General features: G+C 44.8%; 2 protein-coding genes across 7 annotated transcripts in view; one reads left to right on the forward strand and one right to left on the reverse strand.

The window, feature by feature from the left end:
* Window positions 1-22,374, forward strand: part of SLC45A4 (solute carrier family 45 member 4) — a 103,138-nt gene that overhangs the window by 76,581 nt on the left and 4,183 nt on the right. For 5 of the 6 annotated variants that reach the window (XM_068155449.1, XM_068155451.1, XM_068155447.1 and 2 more), the window contains 5 exons: window positions 426-605; window positions 715-1,790; window positions 2,259-2,358; window positions 3,320-3,531; window positions 4,433-10,969. In XM_068155449.1, coding sequence (XP_068011550.1) covers window positions 426-605; window positions 715-1,790; window positions 2,259-2,358; window positions 3,320-3,531; window positions 4,433-4,795 — 1,931 coding nt within the window. In that variant the 3' untranslated portion in view covers window positions 4,796-10,969. Of the gene's footprint in view, window positions 1-425; window positions 606-714; window positions 1,791-2,258; window positions 2,359-3,319; window positions 3,532-4,432; window positions 10,970-22,374 lie in introns of those variants that run through there. The other variant, XM_068155450.1, reaches the window with a different exon arrangement.
* Window positions 14,871-22,374, reverse strand: part of DENND3 (DENN domain containing 3) — a 40,359-nt gene continuing 32,855 nt past the window's right edge. Inside the window, exons 19-23 of the mRNA XM_068155446.1 lie at window positions 22,099-22,259; window positions 20,399-20,532; window positions 19,274-19,389; window positions 19,010-19,147; window positions 14,871-16,469 (exon numbers count right to left, since the gene is read on the reverse strand). Of these exons, the coding sequence (XP_068011547.1) occupies window positions 16,269-16,469; window positions 19,010-19,147; window positions 19,274-19,389; window positions 20,399-20,532; window positions 22,099-22,259 (750 nt within the window). The 3' untranslated portion in view covers window positions 14,871-16,268. The remainder of the gene's footprint in view (window positions 16,470-19,009; window positions 19,148-19,273; window positions 19,390-20,398; window positions 20,533-22,098; window positions 22,260-22,374) is intronic.

The following is a 22,374-nucleotide window of genomic DNA, read 5'->3' on the forward strand; positions in this document are numbered from 1 at the left end:
ACTTGCATGTCAGGCTCCATATCAGGAATGCTGCCAGCAGTTCAGTTACCTATGTTTGTAACTGACAGATGAAGCATGGCATTTTGGCTTTTCCCACCATGGCTATCCTTTTAAAAACAGGCTTCAGTGTTCAAAGGAAAATACATACAAGAAACATGAAATAATATCCAATGCTCTCAGAGGTTTAAGAACAACTTAAAAAATAGCATATTGAAAAACAAGTATCAGCCTGCAAATGCAGAAATATAATCCTTGGCCCAGATCACTTATGAAACTGTGCCAGAGTTGAAACTGGCATTTTATTCTGTAAAGGAATGTTTCCAGTAAGTCTGTTGACCACCTTTCTCTTAAGAAGCTTAATGTTGCTCTTTGTAGTTCTCCCATTTCAACTGGCAAGCTCAGATTCCTTTTCCCTTTTTCCTCAGGTCTGGCTATCGGTGATGTCCCAGACAAGCAGCCCATTGGTATAGTTCTCACAGTGCTTGGTGTAGTGGTGTTGGACTTCTGCGCTGATGCAACAGAAGGACCAATTCGGGCCTACTTGTTGGATGTGGTGGACAGTGAAGAGCAAGACATGGCCCTTAACATCCATGCCTTTTCAGCTGGTATGTAGTTAGTCAATACATTTTTGACAGCTGTCAAGTCTTTCTGATGCCCAAGTTGTGGCTGAATTGATCTTTCATTAACACGTCTCCTTTGTTTTCTCTTCCACAGGTCTCGGAGGAGCAATCGGTTATATGTTAGGAGGGCTGGACTGGACACAGACCTTCTTGGGTGGTATTTTTAAATCTCAAGAGCAAGTCCTTTTCTTCTTTGCAGCCATTATTTTCTCTGTCTCCGTTGCTCTCCACCTTTTTAGCATTGAAGAAGAGCAATATAATCCTCAGCAGGACAGGACTGATGATGAAGGAGACACGCTTTCTAGTGTCAAATTCAGCGGTAGTCTCCCTCCTCTGAATCGACTGAATGTAATTAGCGAGGAAGAGCCGTATGGAGCCTCTATGTTCCACGACGATGTTCAGTCAGAGCATGATCTCAATATGGAGTTCCTTGAGGTGAACATTGTAAGAAGTAAGAGTGACTCGGTTCTGCACATGCCCGACGCTACATTGGAAATTGAATCGGAGCTGCTTTTTCTGCATGATATTGAACCCTCCATTTTTCAGGATGCCTCATATCCAAACACTCCCCACAATACAAGCCAAGAGATCATGAAGTCCAAACTCAATCACCTGTCTGCTTTCCTCAGGGACAATGAGAAAGAAGAGGACATGTTGCTTGATAATCACTTAAATGAAGATAAAGTCCCAAACCTGAATGGCTCCCTACCAAAAGAGTTCCTGAATGGACACGCTAGAATAGGCATGAAACAGTCCAGTACTTCAAACTCCATGCGGAGGCGGAGGCGCATGTTCTACCGTCAGCCCTCGTACACCTTCTCCTACTACGGCAAAATAGGCTCTCACCGCTACCGCTTTCGTCGGGCCAATGCCATCGTCTTGATCAAGTCCTCACGCAGCATGAATGACATCTATGACATGCAGAAGCGGCAGCGGCAGAGGTGCAGGCACAGGAACCAGAGTGGCACCACGAATTCAAGTGGAGACACTGAGAGCGAAGAAGGGGAAACTGAAACCACTGTCAGACTCTTGTGGTTGTCAATGCTAAAGATGCCAAAGGAGCTGCTGAGGCTGTGCGTCTGTCACCTCTTAACTTGGTTCTCCATCATTGCTGAAGCTGTGTTCTATACAGATTTCATGGGACAGGTCATCTTTCAGGGTGATCCAAAGGTAAGAGAACAGTTACCATTGGCAGACCTGCAGAAGAGAAGGCTCTGGGGTGACTTTATAGTTGCTTTTCAGTAACAGGAGGAAGTCTACAAGAAAGCTGGGGAGGGAATTTTTACAAGGGCTTGTAGTGATAGGATGAGAGGGAATGGATTGAAGCTTGAGGAGGGTAGATTTACAATGGATATTAGGAAAGAAACTCTTTACAGTGAGGGTGGTCAGGCACTAGAACAGGTTGCCCAGGGAGGTTGTGGATGCCCCCTCCCTGGAGGTGTTCAAGGCTAGTTTGCATAAGGCCTTGAGCAACCTGATCTAGTGGAAGGTGTCCCTGCCCATGGTGGAGGGGTTGGATGTAGATGATCTTTAAGGTCCTTTCCAACCCAAACCATTATGTGTTTCTATGCTTTTATTTACTTATTTCTGAGATATGCTTGTTACAAGAAAACAACTTTACATTTGTGTTTGTTGCAGGCCCCTTATAACTCGACTGAGTTACATGCCTATAATGCTGGTGTTCAGATGGGATGCTGGGGACTGGTTATTTATGCTGCTACTGCTGCTGTTTGTTCAGGTAAGAGACTGCAGAGACAGTGGAATGCATGTGTTTGCAAGCTCAAAATAGTTTTGTTTCAGTTAGCATCCCCTTCTCTGTTTGGGGAGACAGATGTTTTGGAAAAGCATTTCAGTTGGTCGTAAGGGGAAAGGCTTCTTTAAGAGTCAACACTAAAAAATCTCCCCAAATGCAGAGGTGGAAGTGTGAGCAGAGGGGTTAAGTGGCAGAAGGCACACAATGGTATCAAGGTAACAAATGGCAGTTAGCAAATCATCAGGAATTTAAAAACATGTTTGTTAGTAGATCCAAGCATATGTAAGAGGGGTTTTGCAAGGGCTGTTTTTTAAATCAAAGTGATGAATTTGTATTTCTGAAAGCCTTTCATGCTCTCTGACAGATAAACCAACTACAGATGGTTTGGCCTTGGAGTACAGACTGAAACTGAGAGGGTTTGCCATACAGAAATTCTGCCTTTTACAGCACTTGCACAGGTCCATCTGCACAGATCAGTGTGGTAGGGGCTGCCTCTTTGTTGAGGCACACCAAAGTGAAGTTCACGTGGGCAACTTGTTTCTGAGCACAGACTGAAATGTGTCAACAAACATCTGATCGCTTTGTTTGGCAGATGTGCTTGTGCTAGCATCTCCTCCGTGCTCAGCGTGTACCTGTGTTGACAAAGTCAATGAAGAGGTTAAATTAACGAATGGACTGAGCAGACTACATTTGAGCTTCACAGTGTTTTTTTCTGCCTCAAACCCTTAGCATGGTTTAGGCAAGTCCCTGAGCTTGTTTGTTCTCCAGTTTCTGAAGGACCAATCCATCCTTTTCCCAATGAGGGCTGAGCTATGCTGCTTAGATAAGCCAAACCTGCAGTGAGCATCCAAGTCCTGAACAGTCTCTCAAGCTGTCATGACCACATCAATACCATAAAACTTCACCAAGTAAACTGATCTTTATGTTTTATTCTTTATCTCTGTAGCCTTGTTGCAGAAATATTTGGACAACTATGACCTTAGTATCAAAGTGATCTACATCCTGGGCACGCTGGGTTTCTCTCTTGGCACCGCAGTGATGGCTATGTTCCCCAACGTGTATGTCACCATGATAATGATCAGCACTATGGGAATAGTCTCTATGAGTATCTCCTACTGCCCTTACGCGCTTCTGGGACAATACCATGATATTAAAGAGGTACGTGGAAGATGTTCAGTATTGTAACCAAGGCTGAGCATTTGCATTTCTCTGAAGATCACAGTGGCAAAATGGATTTATTAAATCCCATTATTTGAGATACATGATGGGATGGGATGTGAGCCAAAGCACAAATTCAGCCCTGATGGTAAACAGCAAGAGCTGCTACTTAAATCAAATGGTATTAGCATCAAGTTGGCTCAGTGGGGTCACAATTCCTTTACCCTGTGCTGAGCTATAAAAGGATTTGGGTGCATATGAAGTAATTACTGGAGTATTTGTTATATACCTCATAGTTACTGCTGGGTTTGGTGTATTACGTTAGCATTAGTCAGGTTCTTCACAGTGTTGAATATTGAGGTGAGTCTGGAAATGGAGCTGTGATTCTGGGGATACTTAGGGCAAACAGATCCTATAGTTTCATAGTTTCATTCAGGATTGGAAGGGACCACAAGGATCATCTAGTTCCAACCCCCCTGCCATGGAAACAAGCTGGAAACATCCTGCTGGAAACAAGCACAAATTTCCTTTCCACTTTGTAGCACTGTTCCATTGCGATTACCAAGGGTAATTTATTTTAACATATTTCTGCATTGGGATTGGGAGAAGGACTCCTTTTATGATCATAAAAAACAATTGCCACTGTTTCCTGTCAATTTTGTTTTTTCAAAACCTAATCTTGGAGCCAGTTCACACTGGGGGATGCCAATGGTAAATAGGAGGTAAGGAGGTTGTTGCTCTGGACTTTCACAGCCTGTGTGATGCACAGGGATGGAGTTGAGTTGACCATATCTGAGAAATCTGGGGATGATACTAGTGTATAAATGTATTTTCAACTATTTTTTTCTCCTTTATTTCATCCATTGTTTTACCTCCTAACATGTTTCTTGTCCCTTTCCAGTACATTCACCATAGCCCCGGGAACTCAAAGCGAGGATTTGGCATAGACTGCGCTATCCTGTCCTGCCAGGTTTACATCTCCCAGATCCTCGTGGCCTCTGCGCTTGGTGGTGTGGTGGATGCAGTGGGCACCGTCAGAGTCATTCCCATGGTGGCTTCAGTGGGATCCTTCCTGGGTTTTTTGACAGCTACTTTCTTGGTGATTTATCCTGAAGTCAATGAAGAGCCAAAGGAAGAACAGAAAGGACTAGGTCCTCCAGAGACAGCCGAGGGCAACGGCACGAGTGCAGAGAAGCCAACCGTGCTGAAGCTGACGCGCAAGGGACCTGCCGCGTCGGAGCTGGAGAGCGAGTCAGCCGTTTGAGGACGTCGCTTGCTGATCACCCACATTCCAGGGAGTGCAGGTGCAGGATCAAGAACTCTTTCTTTTCTTTTTTTTGTTTCCTCCAAGAAAACAGATTAGGATCTTCACTACTTGTAACTAAAATTACAGAAGGAAAGGCAGTTTCATGCAAAAGTGTAAATGAAATTCTGTAGTCCTTAATATAGATTTCAACAGGTAGCTACGATGCTAATTGCTTTCTCTACAACTTAGAAATGTCATTTCTGAACACTTTTTTATTAAGAATACATTTAGACTTGGAATAAGTTTTATTAATCTGCATGAGACTCACAGTGTATACAATTAGCAGGTAGAAAAATTACGTTTGCGGCTGTTTTTGAGCTAACCGGAAATGGAAGCTATCTTGACTTCTAGTCTCTTGCTGGGTTCTTTGTCTGAACATTTCAGGTTTCACTAGTGTAATAGCTGAATCAAACGCTTAGACATCTTGATCAAATTTTTTCCATCAGCATGGTATTATCAGTCTGACAGCTACAGTTCTTTAATGTTCATTTTAGGCTTCATGGTTTTGTTAGTGCAATTACTGCAGAGTCGTTTCATTTGCAATTACTTTCAAGGAAAACAAAAGCAATTACTGCAGTTTCTGAGAAACTGCCATGAATCCTTTTAGTCATACTGTTCAACAACTACTCCCAAGTCTGCTGCATGTCAGGAGAGGGTGACATTGGGTGAGTGATCTAACTATAGATGAAAGGAGCAGCAACTGGGAAGAGGTGACCGGCACTGGCAGGTTTTTATCACAAGTGCTGAATTTGGTGAATGTCGTTGGAATATGCTGTGACAATTTTTAGCTGGGAGTTTGTGTGCTGGTGAACCGGGGGCTTTTCTTGGCATTTAAACCTGATCATCTCTGGATGGAGCTGCCATGGAGAAAGAGTATCTCTGGGGTCAGCTTTGTGGGAGGGTGCATGCGGATTCTGTCTGATGGGGAAAAGAAAGTCGTTGATTAATTGCACTTTTTATGATCCTTTATCTTGCTGGCTGGGAATGCAGCAGCCAAGGTAAAGGCATAGCGTCAGTACAACAAGATAAACTGAAGGCCTACCTCTGTCACTTTATGTTATAGTCTGGGTGTATAAAAATCTGTCAGAAACAGTTTTTAGGCCTTAAAATTCAATCCAGTAGCATGTGTTGCTGTTCCAGTCCCTTTGTTGGAGGAATTGTAGGCTGGAGCTATTCCGAGCTGCTGTACCAGTGTCATCAGTGCAACCTCCATGTCCCCTTCCTTGATTCAGGACATAGCTGCGGTGCAAAGACATCTTTCTGTGAAGAGCTTGAAAGAGGTGTGCTAATCTGATTTAGAATAGTACTTGGCAGCGTGCCCCACTCCATGGGCAGCCAAAGCTCAGAGATCCAGCAGCCATTTAAAGCAACTTTAGAAACTGAACTTCTGTTTGTCGTCTTAGAAGTGTTTGTGATGCGATTTCCTCACTCTTGCATGGACCTCCAGGCTGCAGTCGATCCGTGTGCTACACAGACAAATCACAGCTCCTTGTAAGATTTCTGCTGCCTCAAACTTCTCATGCTACAGTACTTTAAAGTGCATGTGTAACTCATGCTGCAATATAGTCATTCAGCAGAAGAAAGTATGTTTCAAAATGAGAAGCAGTTTTTACTCAATTACTTGAAGTGTCAATGTATTTAAGAAATGTATGTTTTGGGATGCGTGAAGCTGACGCAGTCTTGGCCAGCATCACTGACCACTTCCTGGTGGCACGGGTGTGTTTCTGAGCTGAAGGCTTTCTGTCGGTGCCGCCGCCCTCTGCTCTCAAGGGTGGCAGGGTTGTCTGTAGGCTGGTGAGATCGCTGAGCACTAAAGTACATCTAATCACACAGGACTTAGGGGTGGGTTGTGGTTTGCTGGGGTTTTTTCCAAGTGTCTCAGAAAGTCTTTTTTTCTTTAAGGTGATTTTTGGTGTTTGGGGTTTTTTTTTGTTTGTTTTGGTTTTGGGGGGTTTTTTGTTTAGAACACGTACTGTGAACTGTGTTCAGACAGGGGAATGATACTACTGAAGAATATGAGACCTTATTGAAGAAATCAGATGTGAGGAACTTCTGCCGTGAATTTTATCATCTCATTTACAGTTAATATATGCTGGGGAAGCTCATACAGAGCAGAGCTGAGTTGTGTTTCACCCTGTAACTGGCATTCATGTAAAATACATACTGAGATCAACATTTTTTTTTAAGTGGCTTGAATATTTTCCTTTTATAGAGCTCCTTGAAGATTCTACTTGGCTGTCAAGTATTCCCTACTTTAATCTCTATTTGTGGAAAGGTTCTTCTATAGTTTGGAAATCTGCATCTTTTGGCTAGTGCCAGCCATAATTACCCCTTCCCCCATGAGCTTCATGGGTCAGTGTGGTTTCAAATCACCATTACTCCAGCCTGCACCTTCGTGAGCCAAAATTTCATTCACAGCACCATCAGGCTGATGAAGGTCTAGCAGCAGAGGGAGGTGAAGTTGAAGCGCCCTCTTGCTTCACACTCAGCAAAGTGAAACTGTCTGGGGGAGGTGAGCTCACATTTATTTATCTTTCACAGTCAGGGCAAGGGTGAGGAGGGAGGAAGAATGTTTTGAGCCCAGAGGGTTTTCATGAAAGGAGGGAAGGTCCAATTTTTTCACAGACAGCATTTGGCATAGCCTTGTTTCTACAAGTTGGATGCTAAGATCCATATTTGGAGTTGTTTATGGGGCTGTTTAATTGCTGTTTGTTCCACGTGAACATGCAGGCTGCTGTGTAGCAGGAAGCTCTGTTTCACTCCCCTGTAAAGACGAAGGAAATAATTATCCATTGTAAACACACTGAAGTATTTGTAGTCTTGCCAGAAGAATTAACTCGGGGGAGCTCCTGCCAAAGTATCTCCTCCTGTACCTTGGCCAGGCAAGTGGTGAAACCACCACGCTGGCTTCCACTGTGCTTGCTGGTGAGGGCTCCCAAGATCTTTCATAGTAGATCTTCATACTGAATTCAAGAGTTTTCTTTCTAGCCCTACCACTTCTCAGGGTATTGTGGGCAGTGATTTTTTTAATTTGTGTGTCCCCTGTATTTGATACAGAAATGATTCAGGTTTTTGGTCATAGTTCAAAGGCAAAATAGTACAGTTTTATGTGTTTATTGCAGAAGTTGTGGGAAGAGAGTGCAAGTGGCTTTATCTCATTCCTGGTGACAATAAGCATCGTTTGTTGTTTGTGGGTGTTACTGTAGTCAGATTCGTCCCACATGCTCCATCTCTTTGGACCTTTACTGCAGACAGCTTCAGGTGTAGTGGTTTTGTTCTGTGTTGCTCTGTACTGTAAACAATTTCAACATATTCTGCTGCAGTCCTTCTGGTGAGGTGCAACACCAAGCACACGAGACCCTATTTGTGCTCAGGCTGCTGAGAGCTGAAGTTGGGAAGCTGCACATCTAGAAATGTTTGACGAGAGCAGAGAAGCTCAAACTTCAACCGCTCAGAAAGGCAGAACGTGCATTTTGCACTGCTTATTGCAGGAGTCCAGTCACATCTGTTTATGGATGGCAATTTCAGATTCCAGAAGCAATAATTTCTTAGGAATGTTTCTCTTGCTGCTGGTTAGATGACTTTCATAGAGATTTATTACCTAAATAGCCTTTTAATAACATGAATCTGGTCGTTTGCTAGCATTGGCAGTGAGCAGTTATGGAAAGGTGGGGGTTGTTCATCTTAAGAAGGGAGGAAGCCAGTAAATCCAACAGAGGCTAGTGCTGCTTGAAACACAGAGTGTCCTTTTCCCCTTTCACTTGGAGCCTTTTGCTAGACTATGAAATATTTCTGGCACAGCAGGCTGAAAAGGAGGCAGCTGCAAATTTAGCCTCCTGTTTTTCTTGCCAATGCTGATGCTGGTGTGTGGACCCCATGATGAAACAAGCTTGTGTGAGGTTTTCCACAGAGGCAGGGAGCAAGGGCTGAGCTTCATATTCCTCTCTGGTCTGATCTGAACCCCTCCAGCACTTGGAGTGACCGTGACAACAGTGATTATTGCCAGGTGCCTCCTTACAAACTCAATTCCATTGTTAGAAATGCAGCCACCTGCCCTTGGTTTGTGGTGAGCTTGGCCTCCCTCTGATGGCAACAGCTAAAGGCAGGATTTTCTTTGGTACCAGTGGGGTTTTTCAGCCGTGGAGTTGAGGTCACATTTCCAAATAAAGGTGGAGAAAGTCAAAGTTTGTTCCTGGGCAGGAGAGGAGTTCAGGTGTGGGCTTCTTCCTGAAGGTGCATTGCAGGGGCCAGTGTCTGTTTCTGGAGGCCGCTCACATGTGCAGTAATTTTGTGTAGCTCGGGCGCGCACCAGTCCCTTGCCCAGGCCCTGCCATGAGCTGTAGGTGAGTCACTGAGAGCTGGGTTATTTCAGGTGGGGGTGGGTGTCTGTGTATAGACATTGACATGCACACTGCTGGGGCCAAAATAGCCTTGGTGGTTGGCGCTCCTTGTCACTGTACTCAGCAGTGTTTGCAGCTGAGTTCTTCCAGGTTTCCCTCATCCTAGTCCCCTGGGAGATGAGCTCAGCTATAAATATGTATCCTATTTAACTGAGTAAGTAAACTCCTGCATGATACTCCAAGCACATGCAGCAGCTTCGGCATCTGAAGTATCTATTGTGGAAGAGAAGTTTGTTTTGTTTGCAGCTGTTTTGTCCTCATTTCCTTTTACTAGGCCAAATAAATGTAACGAACACCAAATGTTGCACAGAAATGTTATTAATGACTGTGTAGAGAAATACCAAACTTTATTTTCCTTTGCAGAGTCCTCTAGCTGTTGTTCTTCCTTAAGCGACAAAGCTGAACCTTTGTAAAGCGCGTGGAAAATGGTCATTTTTCAGAAGGGGAGCTACCCAAAGTTTTGTTTCTCATGTTGCATCCAGAACAAGCCACTGGCAGAGGCGAGCTGCAGAAGCTCAAGTATCAACTGGTGTTTTGATTTCGAGACCCAGAGCAGCCCAGACAGTTAGGAAATTGTTAGATAATAACAACAAAGGCTCGGCTGCCTTTTCCTAGTCTGGCACAAGCAGTGCCGAGGTCTGCTCAGCCAGAGGCTCCAGTTTTTCCTGTCATTTCAACTAAGATCATCTCCCAGAAAACTAATTCTGTTTGGTTCCTCAACCCAAGCAGCCCTGCAGCTCACCTGTCTTTCAACCTCACTCTCCCTTGCCCCAGGGATCACAGGAGACCTCAGAGAATGTCTAGGAGGGACAATGACATTCCCCCTCCAGAAGAGGACATCTGTTAAAAGGCTTTCAGTGCCCTTGTGACCTGCCACAGCTCCAGTGAAAGCCCAGGACACACTTCAATTTCACATTCTCTGATACGTTTCTTCTTAAATTCTGAAGCTGGGGCAGAAGCTCTTGGAGCATTCAGTCAAACTCCTCATCTTCTCTGCACCTATTCAGTCCTTGCTGATAACCAAATTGTAGTTAATAGCCCCCCCCAAAAAAAACCCCAAACCCCAGACTGTTCTCCCAACCAATTGGCAGCTCCCTGTGGTGTTTTTTGTTTCCTGATGTAACATGAACACTAAGCCCTTTTGGTAGCCAAATGACCAGCTTATTTTAAATGCCTCCTATTACTAGAAAGCTGCATATAGGCATCTCATAGTGGAAAAAAAAAATATATATAAAAGTACAAAAAAAAAAGCAAGCTAAAAAACAAAAGGAGAATATTTAGTTCCTTTGTGAACTGGCCGTATGACAACTACTTTTTTATCAACTTATTAAGTTGGGGCACTATAATAGCTCTTGCTGAGTTTAGCAATGTTTATAAGCATGTGTTAAACACATAATGTTGTTTTATGAGGAAAAAGGGATTAAGCAAAGTAATGTCACAGGTGAATGTTTGAGTGGTAGACGGCATAATGTTGTATGTATGGTTTTTATTTCTCCACTGTTGAGCTTATTTTCTGTTGTAAGGTTTGGGGAAAAAGAAACAAAGGAGAGTTGTTGCATGAGAACTGTTTCATTGTGTTCTGCACTTTCTGTTCCTTTTGTATAATCTTGATTTTATTTTATTTTTTTTCATTTATGCATAGAAGAGGAAAATCAATTTAGAGATCTTCTACTCCACAAGACATTGTGTTCCGTTGTTCTCAAGTTCAATCTTAATAAACATTTCAGTAAGACCTGGTGCCTCACATGCCTCTGCTGTTTGTAGGGATCAGGGGTAGAGGCACGTGAGCAGGCTCCTGCTGCTGCTGCTTCCCCTTGCCCCTGAGCTGTGCAAGACAAACAACATTCATCTGCTTCCCAAAGCTTAGTTTGTTCCTAACACTGCGAGGACTAAACATTGGCTGGCAGAGAAAGGAGTGTGCAAGTCACAGACATTCGATAAACTCAGCTGACACCTGCTGGCTTCCGGTGTAACAAAGGAGGGAGCACAGATGGAAGAGCAAACTGGTGACAACCTGGGAGGGGTGGATACTCCTGGCTGTCCTGCTCTGGTTGCTCTGACCCATTCAGGAGAAAGGGCAGAGTGGCTGTCTCCTGCTAAGCCAGCACAATCTCTTATGCCACCACCATGATGAGCACTGCCAGAGCTGAGGGCTGTAGAGGCTTCTCTCTGTGTGGGTGACTGGGGGCCCTGGCACTTGCCATGGCAGCATGCAGGGGTCTCATCCTTCCTTCACCAGCACATGAGCCTTTTCCACATCTGCCTTACCATAGTGTGGGATTCCTTTGCACAGGAGAGCCTGGGAGTGCTTAACCGTAAGCAGGGCCAAAGAAACCAATTCACCTCCAAACTGATTAATCACTTGGGCCATTGTGAGTGCCCAGGGAGGGGAAAGCCAGAGGGGCCTCTGTATCAGCCTGCACACTCCAGCTTAGACTTGCAGTGTGAGCAGCTCTGCTGTCCTGTGCTGATTCCCAGCAGTTCACCTGATGGATTTGTGACTTCTCCTGCAGGCACGTCTTCAGAAGCAGGCTCAACAGCTCAGTCGATGCCCACACACCGTTTGGTTCATTTTTTACTAAGCACAGCTCAGCTGCACTCTCTTCTCCCTGGGCCCAAGCTTAAAAAGTGAGAGCATGCAATAAAAATCTGACATTGGCTTTTCCACCAGCACCAAAGGAGGAACAACCAAAGGTCCTGCATCAGCAGGCAGGGAGCCACTCCAAACACCTGCAGATGACCCAAAGCAGGACTGTGCTGCTTTTGGCTGGGGTGAAGTTGATTTTCTTCATACTAGCTGGTGTGGGGCTACGATGAAGTATGGGGAAGTTGGCAAGTGGCTGTGTGGTGTTTAGCTGCTGGCTGGGGTTAAACCAGGGCAAGAACAAGAGCCTCCCCTCCTCACCCCAGTTGGCTCAGCAGAGTCCTGGGCATTTGTCCTCACCCTGGGAGGTTCTGACCACCTGGCAGAGCCCACAATGAAGTGGGGATTAAGTGGCATGCACTGTTCAACATCTTTGTCTTCTGGCACAGTTAAAAGGGAAGAGGCCAAAGGGATGTGAAAGCAGTGATCAAATAAACCTGAACACACCCCCCCACACACACACACACACCCCCTTGTCTGGGTCTTGCCACCTGTGATACCAAGATCCTTCTTCTCCCAAGTATCTGCATGTCAGCCCTGTGCTGAGATGGGGGGGAACAGAGCAGCCCTCTCCCTTCTCTCCAGGCTGTGGCCAAGGGAGAACGGGGGAGCAGAAACCTCCCCAGCTGATCCACAGCAAGGAGGAGAGGTGAGAAAGTGCATTCCTCAGCTCAGGAGACAGGAGCCTGGGAGTGGGGTACCAGGTTCCTTCTTGGGGTGGGAATGAGGTGCTGGGTCTGGGCTGGCTGGAGTGTGGCAAAGAAGGGGTGAGGACAGAGCTGCTCTGGCACACCCCCAAGTTACTGTTTGAGTGAAGGCAGTGACCTTGGAGTGGCTGAGAAGGGCTGGAGAGGAGCCTGCCCTAGTACTGCCTGTGCTTTCTGGTCTGGAGTGAGGATGGAACAGCCAGCAACCTCCTCAAGGCCCCCAGCTGCCACAGGGAAGTGGGTCCCTGCCTCTCTGGCTTTGCAGCAGCCAAGGTGGTATCTCTCCCATCCTGGCAGGGGGCAGGTGGTGTATGTTGCCCATGTGTATGCCAGCCCTCAGCACTGGAAAGGGAGGTGATGCCACCTGCTGCCAAGGGCTATCCTTCTGGATTTACAGAGGAAAACAAGGGCTGCCTGTCACTGCTTCCATGGGGCTGCTGCTGGCTGCAGGCTCTGCTGAGCTGAGCCCCGCACCAGACCCTGCTGTGCACGCTGTGGCATTGTCCCTGCATGTACCACCTGCATGCCCAGCCCCCAGCAGCTCCAGCCTTGCTGCAGGACACACTGGTGGGCACAGAGTCATGGGAAGATGGCTGTGAACATGGCAGCTGAAGTGGATACAGACAGAGCAACAGAGGCAAGTAATTCATGGCAGGGAGGTGAGGATGAGGCTTTGCTTTATTCCCTCTGAAATGCTGACAGCAAAAGGTAGGGCTCTATCAGCACTGACTGAAAAGGGCCTAGGCCTATGCCTAGACCCACAGCAGCTCTTGAATGCAGGCTGGGAGGCAGAGGAAGGGGCTGTTTGTACCCCCTGCATAGCCCCAGTGGCTGATCACAGCCAGCATAAAGCAGCCTGACTTTCCAAGCAGCTCCTGTCTCTGCAGCCATGCTCTTTCCAGAAGCAAACACTGCCATCCCTTGGTTTGAATCACAGAGGATCTTGGGTTGGCAGGGACCCAGAAGGATCAAGTCCAACTCCCTGTTCCCTTGCAGGACTAGCTAAAACTAAGCCATATAATTACAAGTCTTATCCAGATGCTTCTTGAACTCTGACAGTCTGGTGCCATGCCCACTTCCCTGGGGTGCTGAGGAAGTCTCAGAGCAGACACCTGCTGTACCTGGCAAGGACTTGTCACCATTGTGCCCTGTACCTAAAGTCACCATGCTCTGCTGGGTGGAGAGGACAGGGAATCCTCAGTACTATGCACCTTGTCTGCCTGACAGGTCTGCCCCAGGGGAGGTTGGGTGCAGTTCTACTCAGGTATCTGTCTCCCTCACACAGTCCCTGATATTCCTCAACCTCTTCACCTCCTCCTGGAGCTCTGTGCAGGGAAGTTCCTCTCCCTGAGCACACCTCCACAGCTGTACTCCTTACTGCCAGTCCAATACTGGTGTCAGAGCAGAGCCCACCCCGTGGCACATAATAGCTCTAAGGACCACTAGGGATCTGAAGATCCCTTCCCCTGTGCCTTCCCACAACCAAGGGGCCCATGGGAAGCAACTGAAAATCCACTGAAAACTGAACAGAAGTGCACAGTGCTATTGCTGGAGGTTCATTTCCACAGCTGTGACACTGGAGCGAAGATGAAACGCTTAAGTGAACACATACCTGAGCTGTCTCCTCACTGCCAAGAGACAAACCAGCATTGTGCTCCTCAAGTCACTTGTATTGGTACTGCTGGTCCTCCTGCTCTTGGGGATAGGTTCTGGAAGGACCTTTGTGTTGTATGGTTTGGTGTGATGTAGTTCAACTTTCCTCCTGTATGTGGTGTTCAGTGGCTGGTATTAAAGAAAGCAGTGCTTTGAAAAGGAGGCATCTACTCACTCACTTGTGTCTGTATTCAGTACATTACTTTTGCAGCCTTTTATCAATAGAAGAATTCATAGTCACAAAAATCAACCTTTGCCAGTTTTGTCAATTTGTATTTTCAGATGCTGGGAAGGCAAAGCCAGGTTTAAAAAAGTCTGCCAGGAAGGAAAATCAAGGCAATGACAAGCAGGTGGCAGGTTGGTGTAGCTGAGCTCCTCTCTGCAGCAAGTGGAATTTCATTAGCAGCACTTGTGTGCTGTACACTGTACAGAGACATCTTTAATTCACTAAATAATTCATTTCACTTACCACCACCTGCCAGGGGAGGAAAGAAGGAACCTGGAAGTTCGAGATGGAGGACTCAGGGGAGGACACATTACCAGCAGAAGCTGGTTTTAAGGATAATACAAGAGAGAAAAAACCCAGGCAATTATCCTCCTTAGAACACAGACAGGATGCAAGGCACTGCTAAAAATCATCATTCTTGTATTGAGTCACACAGCAACAAGGTACAAAGAGAGGCCCCAGAGTGCCAATATAGTGTTTAATATTTTTAAATTGAAAAAAACCCTAACAAAACAAAACAAATAAAAAGGTAACATTCCAGTTACCATCCTAAGATAAAACCTTTCATCAGCACGCTGAGAGGGAAATACTACAGGCATTACACTTACGGTAGTTTACTCTTCCATTAGGCCTACACTGCTTCATTAACAAAAGCAGCAGCCCATTTTGAACTTCCATTTACAGTATTTTCAATATTGTATTCTGCTTTACCCAGCACTCAGATAAAACTATCCTGCATAGACTTACTGTTTGACTTGTAACTGTTTGTCCACTGATGGCAATAAAACCAATGGACACCAGGATGTGATCAGGGAATGCTGCTCGAGACTCCGCTGGACTCAGTGATGTTCACTTCAGGAATTAAGGAGCAGTTTGATGATCATAGAATCAATAAGGTTGGAAGAGACCTCAAAGATCATCGAGTCCAACCTGAATTGTGCAGTAGTTAAAAATTCAGCAGTTTCTACCCTAGTAACAGCAGTTCTGACTACAGAAATGGGAGGAGTCGTAGAGGTTTGTTTGCACAGTAGCTGAAAGGTTGCTCCCAAAAGCAAGTATAACAGATACAGGAATGAAATAAAGTGCTTCAGGTTGAAAAAACATTGAATCAGTTTCATGAACTGTTACAAATGCCAAGTGCTGTGCATTCCATTTCCAGGAAAAACAAGTTTAAAGAGTCAAACAGTCACTGAGAATATCCAAGTATCTTGTCTCGCCAGCAGGGAGCTTCCAGTGCTATCAGGAAGAGCCTGTCTGTGTCTACATTTCAAATGATACAGCACCATAAATATACATACAGGGGTACAGGACAGTCCTCCCAGCTACATCTAGCTGCTAGTACAGAAAGATACTCAGCATTCACAGTAAATCCAGAAATGCAAACACTTCCCTTAGGTTTTCTCTGTTCAGTGCCCATGTCCAGCTATTACAGGCTGTAGAGGCAGCATTGAATCCCACTTTCAGGTAACTCATGTAGTGCCCAAATAAGGGCTCCAGTGGAATTGCTGATCTGGTTTCCCTTCTCTTAATGCCATCTGCATCACACAGTGTGGCCTAGAACCCTTACCCTTCCCAACAATACATGGCAAGTTTAAAAGCCAGTGACCCCTCTATTCACATTTGTTTCTTCATCAAAGGTGCAGGAGCAGCATGAGGTGCGAGGGGAGATTCGTTTTTGCTGCAATGTAAGGGACAAAAATGACTCAATAAATACAGAAGAGTAACACTGACAAGTGGCTGAAGTATGTGGAGGCTCCTTCACGTTTTTGCTGGCACAGGTACAGTGTTTTGAAGAGCACAACTATTCAGCTTTCCAAATGGCAATCTTCCCTTCTTCCTTTCCAGAGCCGCTGAGGACGTACCTGTCCTCTGCCGAGCACAGTGCCTTCACGGTATCGGCATGACCAACCAACTCTTTCTCTACAGTCCTCTTCTCAGCACTGATTACATAGATCTTCCCTCTGCTTTTGCCTTGTGATCTTCCACTGCTGCCAACCCACAGCTGGAGTAAAAAAAACAACCACCACAATCATTTTCACTACTTCACGTTTCAGATTTGGACACAGTTGGAGAGTTTTACAGGCCACACTGACAGTGAGGGCTCTCTCTTGATAGGCTGGGAAAGGGAAGCACTGACCATGTCCCATATGGGTATCTGTGCATGTCTATCTCAGACTCCTTGACAGTCCTCAACCTCCTCCTGGAGCTCTGTCACTAAGCAGAGAAGTTCCTTTGCCCAGGCACACCTCCCACAGGAGTGCTCACTGCTGCCGGCTGGTGCTGATGTCAGAGCGGAGCACATCCTGCAGCAGGGCATCTGCATGTTCCCACCACAGCTGTCTGGGAACTGCCTCAGTCATGGTGGGTGCAGAGTTCAGAGAGGACATGAATTCCTGCCAGGTGGATACCATCACTCCCTGGTCAAGATGGCAGAGTTACAGCACCCTGTTTGCCTGCCCTGGTCACTAACACTCCCCAGGGGTTTCTTTTACTGGTGTGGATTGTGCTGGCTGTGCTGGCACTGCGGGATCCCCTGGTTCAGGAAACTCTCCTGTGCACACAGTGCTGGCACTGCAGCTGCTCACCTCAACAACATGACTTGCCTTTGGTCCTACAGACCAGTGCAGAAATAAGACAGAAACTCTCACTTTACCACTGTCTAAACCACAGCACAGCCATACCTCGAGTACCTGCTCTCTGCACTGCAAGAGCAGAGAAAATCCAGGGAAGAGTAACTCAAACTATCAGGAGAAAGAAGAGCTGTCACATGAGCAAAGATGGAAAAAGCCAGGCCTTCTAAGGCTGGAGAGAAGGCAGATAGGGAGGGATGACATTGGAACTGACAAAATCAGAAGAGTGCAGAGAAGCAGAAGGTAAAAGCAGAATTCAAGAGATCCCACAATTAGAGAAGTAAGGGACACGTGGAAACCAGTAAGAGTTCAGTTTCATTTACAGGAAAGTACTTCTCTGTACATGGCTGGTAGTGAACCTCTGGAACCTGCTGCTACAGGAGACTATGGCACCACTAAGTTCAAAATTAAATACAGTCCAAAGAGACTGGATCCAAAAATAGATAATGAAAGGCAGAGTTTACTACCCCTGAAGAAGAACCATGGACAGTGAAGGAGCTTAAGGGAAATGGACTGCAGCTATAGGCCAGTTTCACAGGCTCTCCCTACAGTAGCATTGCCATCACCACCATTACAGGCAGGGCATGGGATCAGATACACATGGTCCAGCACAGCAGAACACAGCTGTGGTCTTCTAGTCTATAGCTTAGCAGAGGGTAACTACTCTGTGTTGTGTGTTAGCAGTGCTTGCCAGAAAGCATCCCATTTCAGATAAAACCAACTGCACAATGTGCCTCTCAGGTTTCTTAAAGACAAACAATGGCTTATTTTTCATTCTAGCACTTAAAAGCAAGCCTGCAACAACAGTGTTGGGCTGCAAATTCATTCTCAGTATCTGTAATGCTGTGTAGAACAGAAGTGTGTGTGCTGCAGCTACTACAGCAGGCTCCAGACTCCACCTTGGACAACTGAGGCTGCTGAGCTGTTGGCAGGCTGAAACAGCAGACTCCACACTCAGGTTCAGGAGATGGATCACACAGGGATATTGTCCAGTTGCTCCTTTTGTATCAAGGACCATGTTAGTTAAGGTGAAGTTGAATGAGGAATAAGTGGAAGAGAAAAGTAACAAAGTTCTTAAGTAGGAGAAAAGAGAGTTTAATGCCTTGGGGGTTTCCAAACAACCTTCTAACTCCCTTAGAGCAGAGGTTAAATATATGCATCTCCACTACAGGGAAGGATGTCTTGAAAGAGTTTCCCATCTTAGTTCACAAATCTAACCAAGGGATGAAGACATAGAAGGCTTCCCTATTTCATGAAGCATTTCATGGAAAAAGTCATTTTTGAGGAACAAAGGAGGGAAAATCTGAGAAAGATTGAGGAAGCTGCCTTCCCAAGGGACATATATTAGCTATTTATTTGTAAGTGAACCCTAAGCCTGCCCATGTGGTATCATAACTACAATCATTCTGGTATCATGCAGAAAGAGCAGGTACACAGCCTGAGGCCAGCAATGACAGAGGCACAAGATGCTACGGTAGGAAGCTGTTGGCTCCTTTCATCTCTGCTAAGTTAGGAATGTGGTAGCTAAACAAGAAAAAGGTCATCTACAAACCCAAGCCAGCTAATTGGCATTTATTGTTTGTCTATTAACCTTTTTCAAGGCTTAGTCTTAGCAGCCCTGAGATTAAATACCAAGGGACATAAACTTTCCATTTCTAGGGTTTCCCGCAAATGTCAGTGGCTAATAAAAGTCACCATGCATTTAATTACTGCAGAGGCTTTTGTTTGAGATGCATTTTGCTGGATAACTGCAACACTGTGCTGGTCATTAGCTTCTCTGATTTCCAAGAGGAATCAATACCTATGCAAACACCCAGTAAAGTAACTAATGGCAGGCTCACCAGAGCTGCAAACAAACAAAACCTAAGTAAAGAACTCCACAACAGGTAAAAACAAGTCAAATGTCTCTCACCTGGTTTTTAACTTTTATCATACAAGTAATCTGAGAGCAATCTTGAAGATGAATCTTTTGGGGTGTACTTGAAAAGTCTTTGGTGTTCCAAACATACAGGTCACTACTCCCCGAGTAGGATGCCCACACTTCCTCTCTCTAAAGCACAAAAAGATGTTTCACATGAGCACTGCTGACAGGAAGCATACTGCAGTTAAGTAACTATGGCTTGCAATGCCACAGTTGGGTTTCCTTTAAACTCTATTAGCAGTTTAAATTTAATACCTCAGGAAAGAGTTGGAAGCAGAGGAAATAAGAACACACATCCTTCAGGTGATGCTCAATTTTCATCTGCAGTCGAAATTCATGTGTGGACACTACAAGTATGCAACTTCCAGTACCTTCAGTATTAAAGAGAAGCAATTAGCAACAGAAGTGCCTACTTCCTCCATCTCTACATGCCATGGAGAAAAAAAGGCAAAATAAAATGGGTGCTTTTAACAACACTCTTGTTTCTCAACACTTAAATTTTTGAGACACTTCTTCCTGTTTCTCACAGTATCCATTTCCTAGATCTGTTCTTTCTCTGGACACTGGCTGCTATTCTGCAGTGCACATACATGACAGTTTATAGACTCCAAAAATGAGAGGAGAAGAAACAAACTCCTTAAAATTAAGACATGCCATACTTAGGCTTTGAAGTACAAAATATTTGCACCTGCAGAATTGAGACTAAGTTAACGGGACTGAATCCTTACCCCACCACAGCAGTGGCAGCAGCACAACTGCCCACAGCTGGACCAGGAATTTTCAAGGCTTTAGCTACCATTTTGTTAAGACATGTTTGGATCCAGGCTCTTGTATACAGCAGCACTGGGAATCACTGCAACATTCTTGAATTGGTCACCATTTATGAAATAACTTCAAGATGCTCCTTTACCCTAGCATGAAGCTTTACTTTATTCATATAAACTTCTACAGTGGGGATGCCAAACTCCTCTAAGTAGCCAAAATGCAAGTCTGGGGATTACCAGGTCAGACCAATACCATCAAAAGTCTAGCTGAAACACCACATGTGATTTTTAACTGCTATTGCCCCTACAGACTTTTAAAGTTTTTTGTTTCTCACAACTTTCTTGAAGTTTTTCATTTCAATTTACAGGCATCATCCCAGGAGGTTAGACAAAGTGCAGCCATCAGTCAGATCCTTCAGCAGGCACCATAGCTCCAGGAGTGACACAAGCTAGCCATCTATGTAAGTGTTTTGGAAGATTACCTACAGAAGGCTGCTTAAGCAGACTAAGTGAAGAATGGCAGAAGAACATCACATACACATGAGATTGAGACTGATGTACAGTTCTGTCTAATAAAACATCATGTTCTTTTTAATTATTTGAGGAATAAACTTACAGCACCACAGCTGGTCATTATGAAGTTTGATAGAGGTGAGATTCTGGCAGGGCAGCTGGAAGAGCCGGTTAACTTTCAGAGTGCTGACGTTCCAAGCAATCACCGTTCCATCTAAACTGCTTGAGTACGCTTCACTGTTGGTACAGATTGGTGAAAAACAACAACAGGGGAGTTTACAGTCTGTGTATGCACTCTGTTCTGAACAGGAAGAGAATTACTTGCAAAATAACCAACTTTACAGTAAGCCAAGTTCTTTGTTTTAAAGCCTGGAAGAGTGAAGCACAGTAACCATTTTGGACAGAAAATGGACTGAATTCCAAAAGGCATCTCTCATTATTAAACAGCAAACAAGCAGACTTGTTCAATTCTTTTAAACAAGGTGACCAGAGTCTTCACTGAACAGGAACATGTCCATCCTGTGCCCAACACAATGCCTAGGGAATGACCTAAACTTCCTTTCCTCCCCTTGTTATATTCTAGGTGCCTGGCTCTAGACTACTGTGAGCACATTTAAACAACCAGCAGCTCTTGGTTGCAGCCAGGGATCTAAGTTTCAAACTACTGGAACCAAAGCATCCTAGTATAGATTTTGTCATCTTCTTAAGATTATACTTTACAAGCTCTGCATCACTGGAAGCACTGAGGGCTAATTCAGACCTCAAGGAACTACATTGTATCATGCATGAGAACTGAACCACAACTTTCCCTGAACGTTGTTGCCTGGTGGATTTCCTCTCAAGTTAGGACAAAAAGCCTCAAATTTGTTTTTCTTTGCTACTGCACCTGAGAAAACAAATTATACTACTCCTTTGATATTTTTTTTCCATCTTTAACATCTGTTGTCTTCAGAAGAGAAAAATCTTTTTCAGAATGTTCCAACACCACCTAAACAAACTCTACCTGAAACCCAGTTAAGCCTGCTGCACCACTGGCAGAGCTATGGCTGATACCTGGACTGGCCTGAGTGTTACAGCTCCCATGGGAAAACAGCAGGTTAGGGTCTCCAGTCAACACTCTTCCCAGTGGTACCAAAAGATCAAAGTAATTTTGCCTGAACAAAACAATAACTGTATTCTTTCTTTTACAAACAGGCAGGACACATCCAGAAGCATGCTGTAAACATCTAGTCAATGATGTGGTCAAAGCAAACATGAAGTGGTCTTTAAACTGCATCTGTACTGATTCATCACTGGGTGCTGCCAGTTGCTGGCTGCTCTCATCCTCATCCAAAAAAGCATTCCTTTATCCTCTTTGTTCCAAAGAACATAATGCTCTTTCTTTAAAAAGGAAATTCTTAGTTACCATATACAATATGAGAGCTACAAAAATGGGCTTATGCTAGCAAGATAAAGGGCCCCCCTTCTCCGCCCCCACCCCCAATTTAAAACAATACATTCGTTCCAACATCTAGGAAAATCACTCACTGGTTTCCTGTATGGGCTCCTTTACACAAGCACAAGTTAACCTTTTCTTTTCTTTCAGTCAAATAATTAAAGCACAATGATGTCTATCATTTGGATCTTTAATTAGTCCTCTGTTCACTGCAGCCCAAAGTCTCCAGGCTGGTGATGTTTTAGCTACACAAAATGGCTTTACATTGAACAGGAAGATTCTCCATGTGACTCTTCTGGTGGTACAGACACCCTTCACGTTTGCTTGTTTATTTATTTTCCAGAATAAAACACTGTAATTAAATATACCTGGGTATTCCATTCTTCTTCTCCACAATGATGTCTGTAACATCAGAACGATGATCATTCAGTTGCTTATTACAAGACATACTGTGGGTGTTGATTATGTAAATGATGGAGTCTTGAGAACCGATCCACACTTGACTCAGTTCTACCATGACCATACACATCTGGGGAGAAAAGGCAGGATTACTTAAAATCTAGAAAAAAAATCCACTCTTTAATGTAACATGGAAAGAGGCTCTGTGAAGATGCCGGTTTTCTGATGATTCCAGTAACAGATCA

This window comes from Melanerpes formicivorus, unplaced genomic scaffold (assembly GCF_026170545.1).
Source record: "Melanerpes formicivorus ecotype bairdi unplaced genomic scaffold, bMelFor1.0.p_v2 SCAF_32, whole genome shotgun sequence".
Classification (NCBI taxonomy): domain Eukaryota; kingdom Metazoa; phylum Chordata; class Aves; order Piciformes; family Picidae; genus Melanerpes; species Melanerpes formicivorus.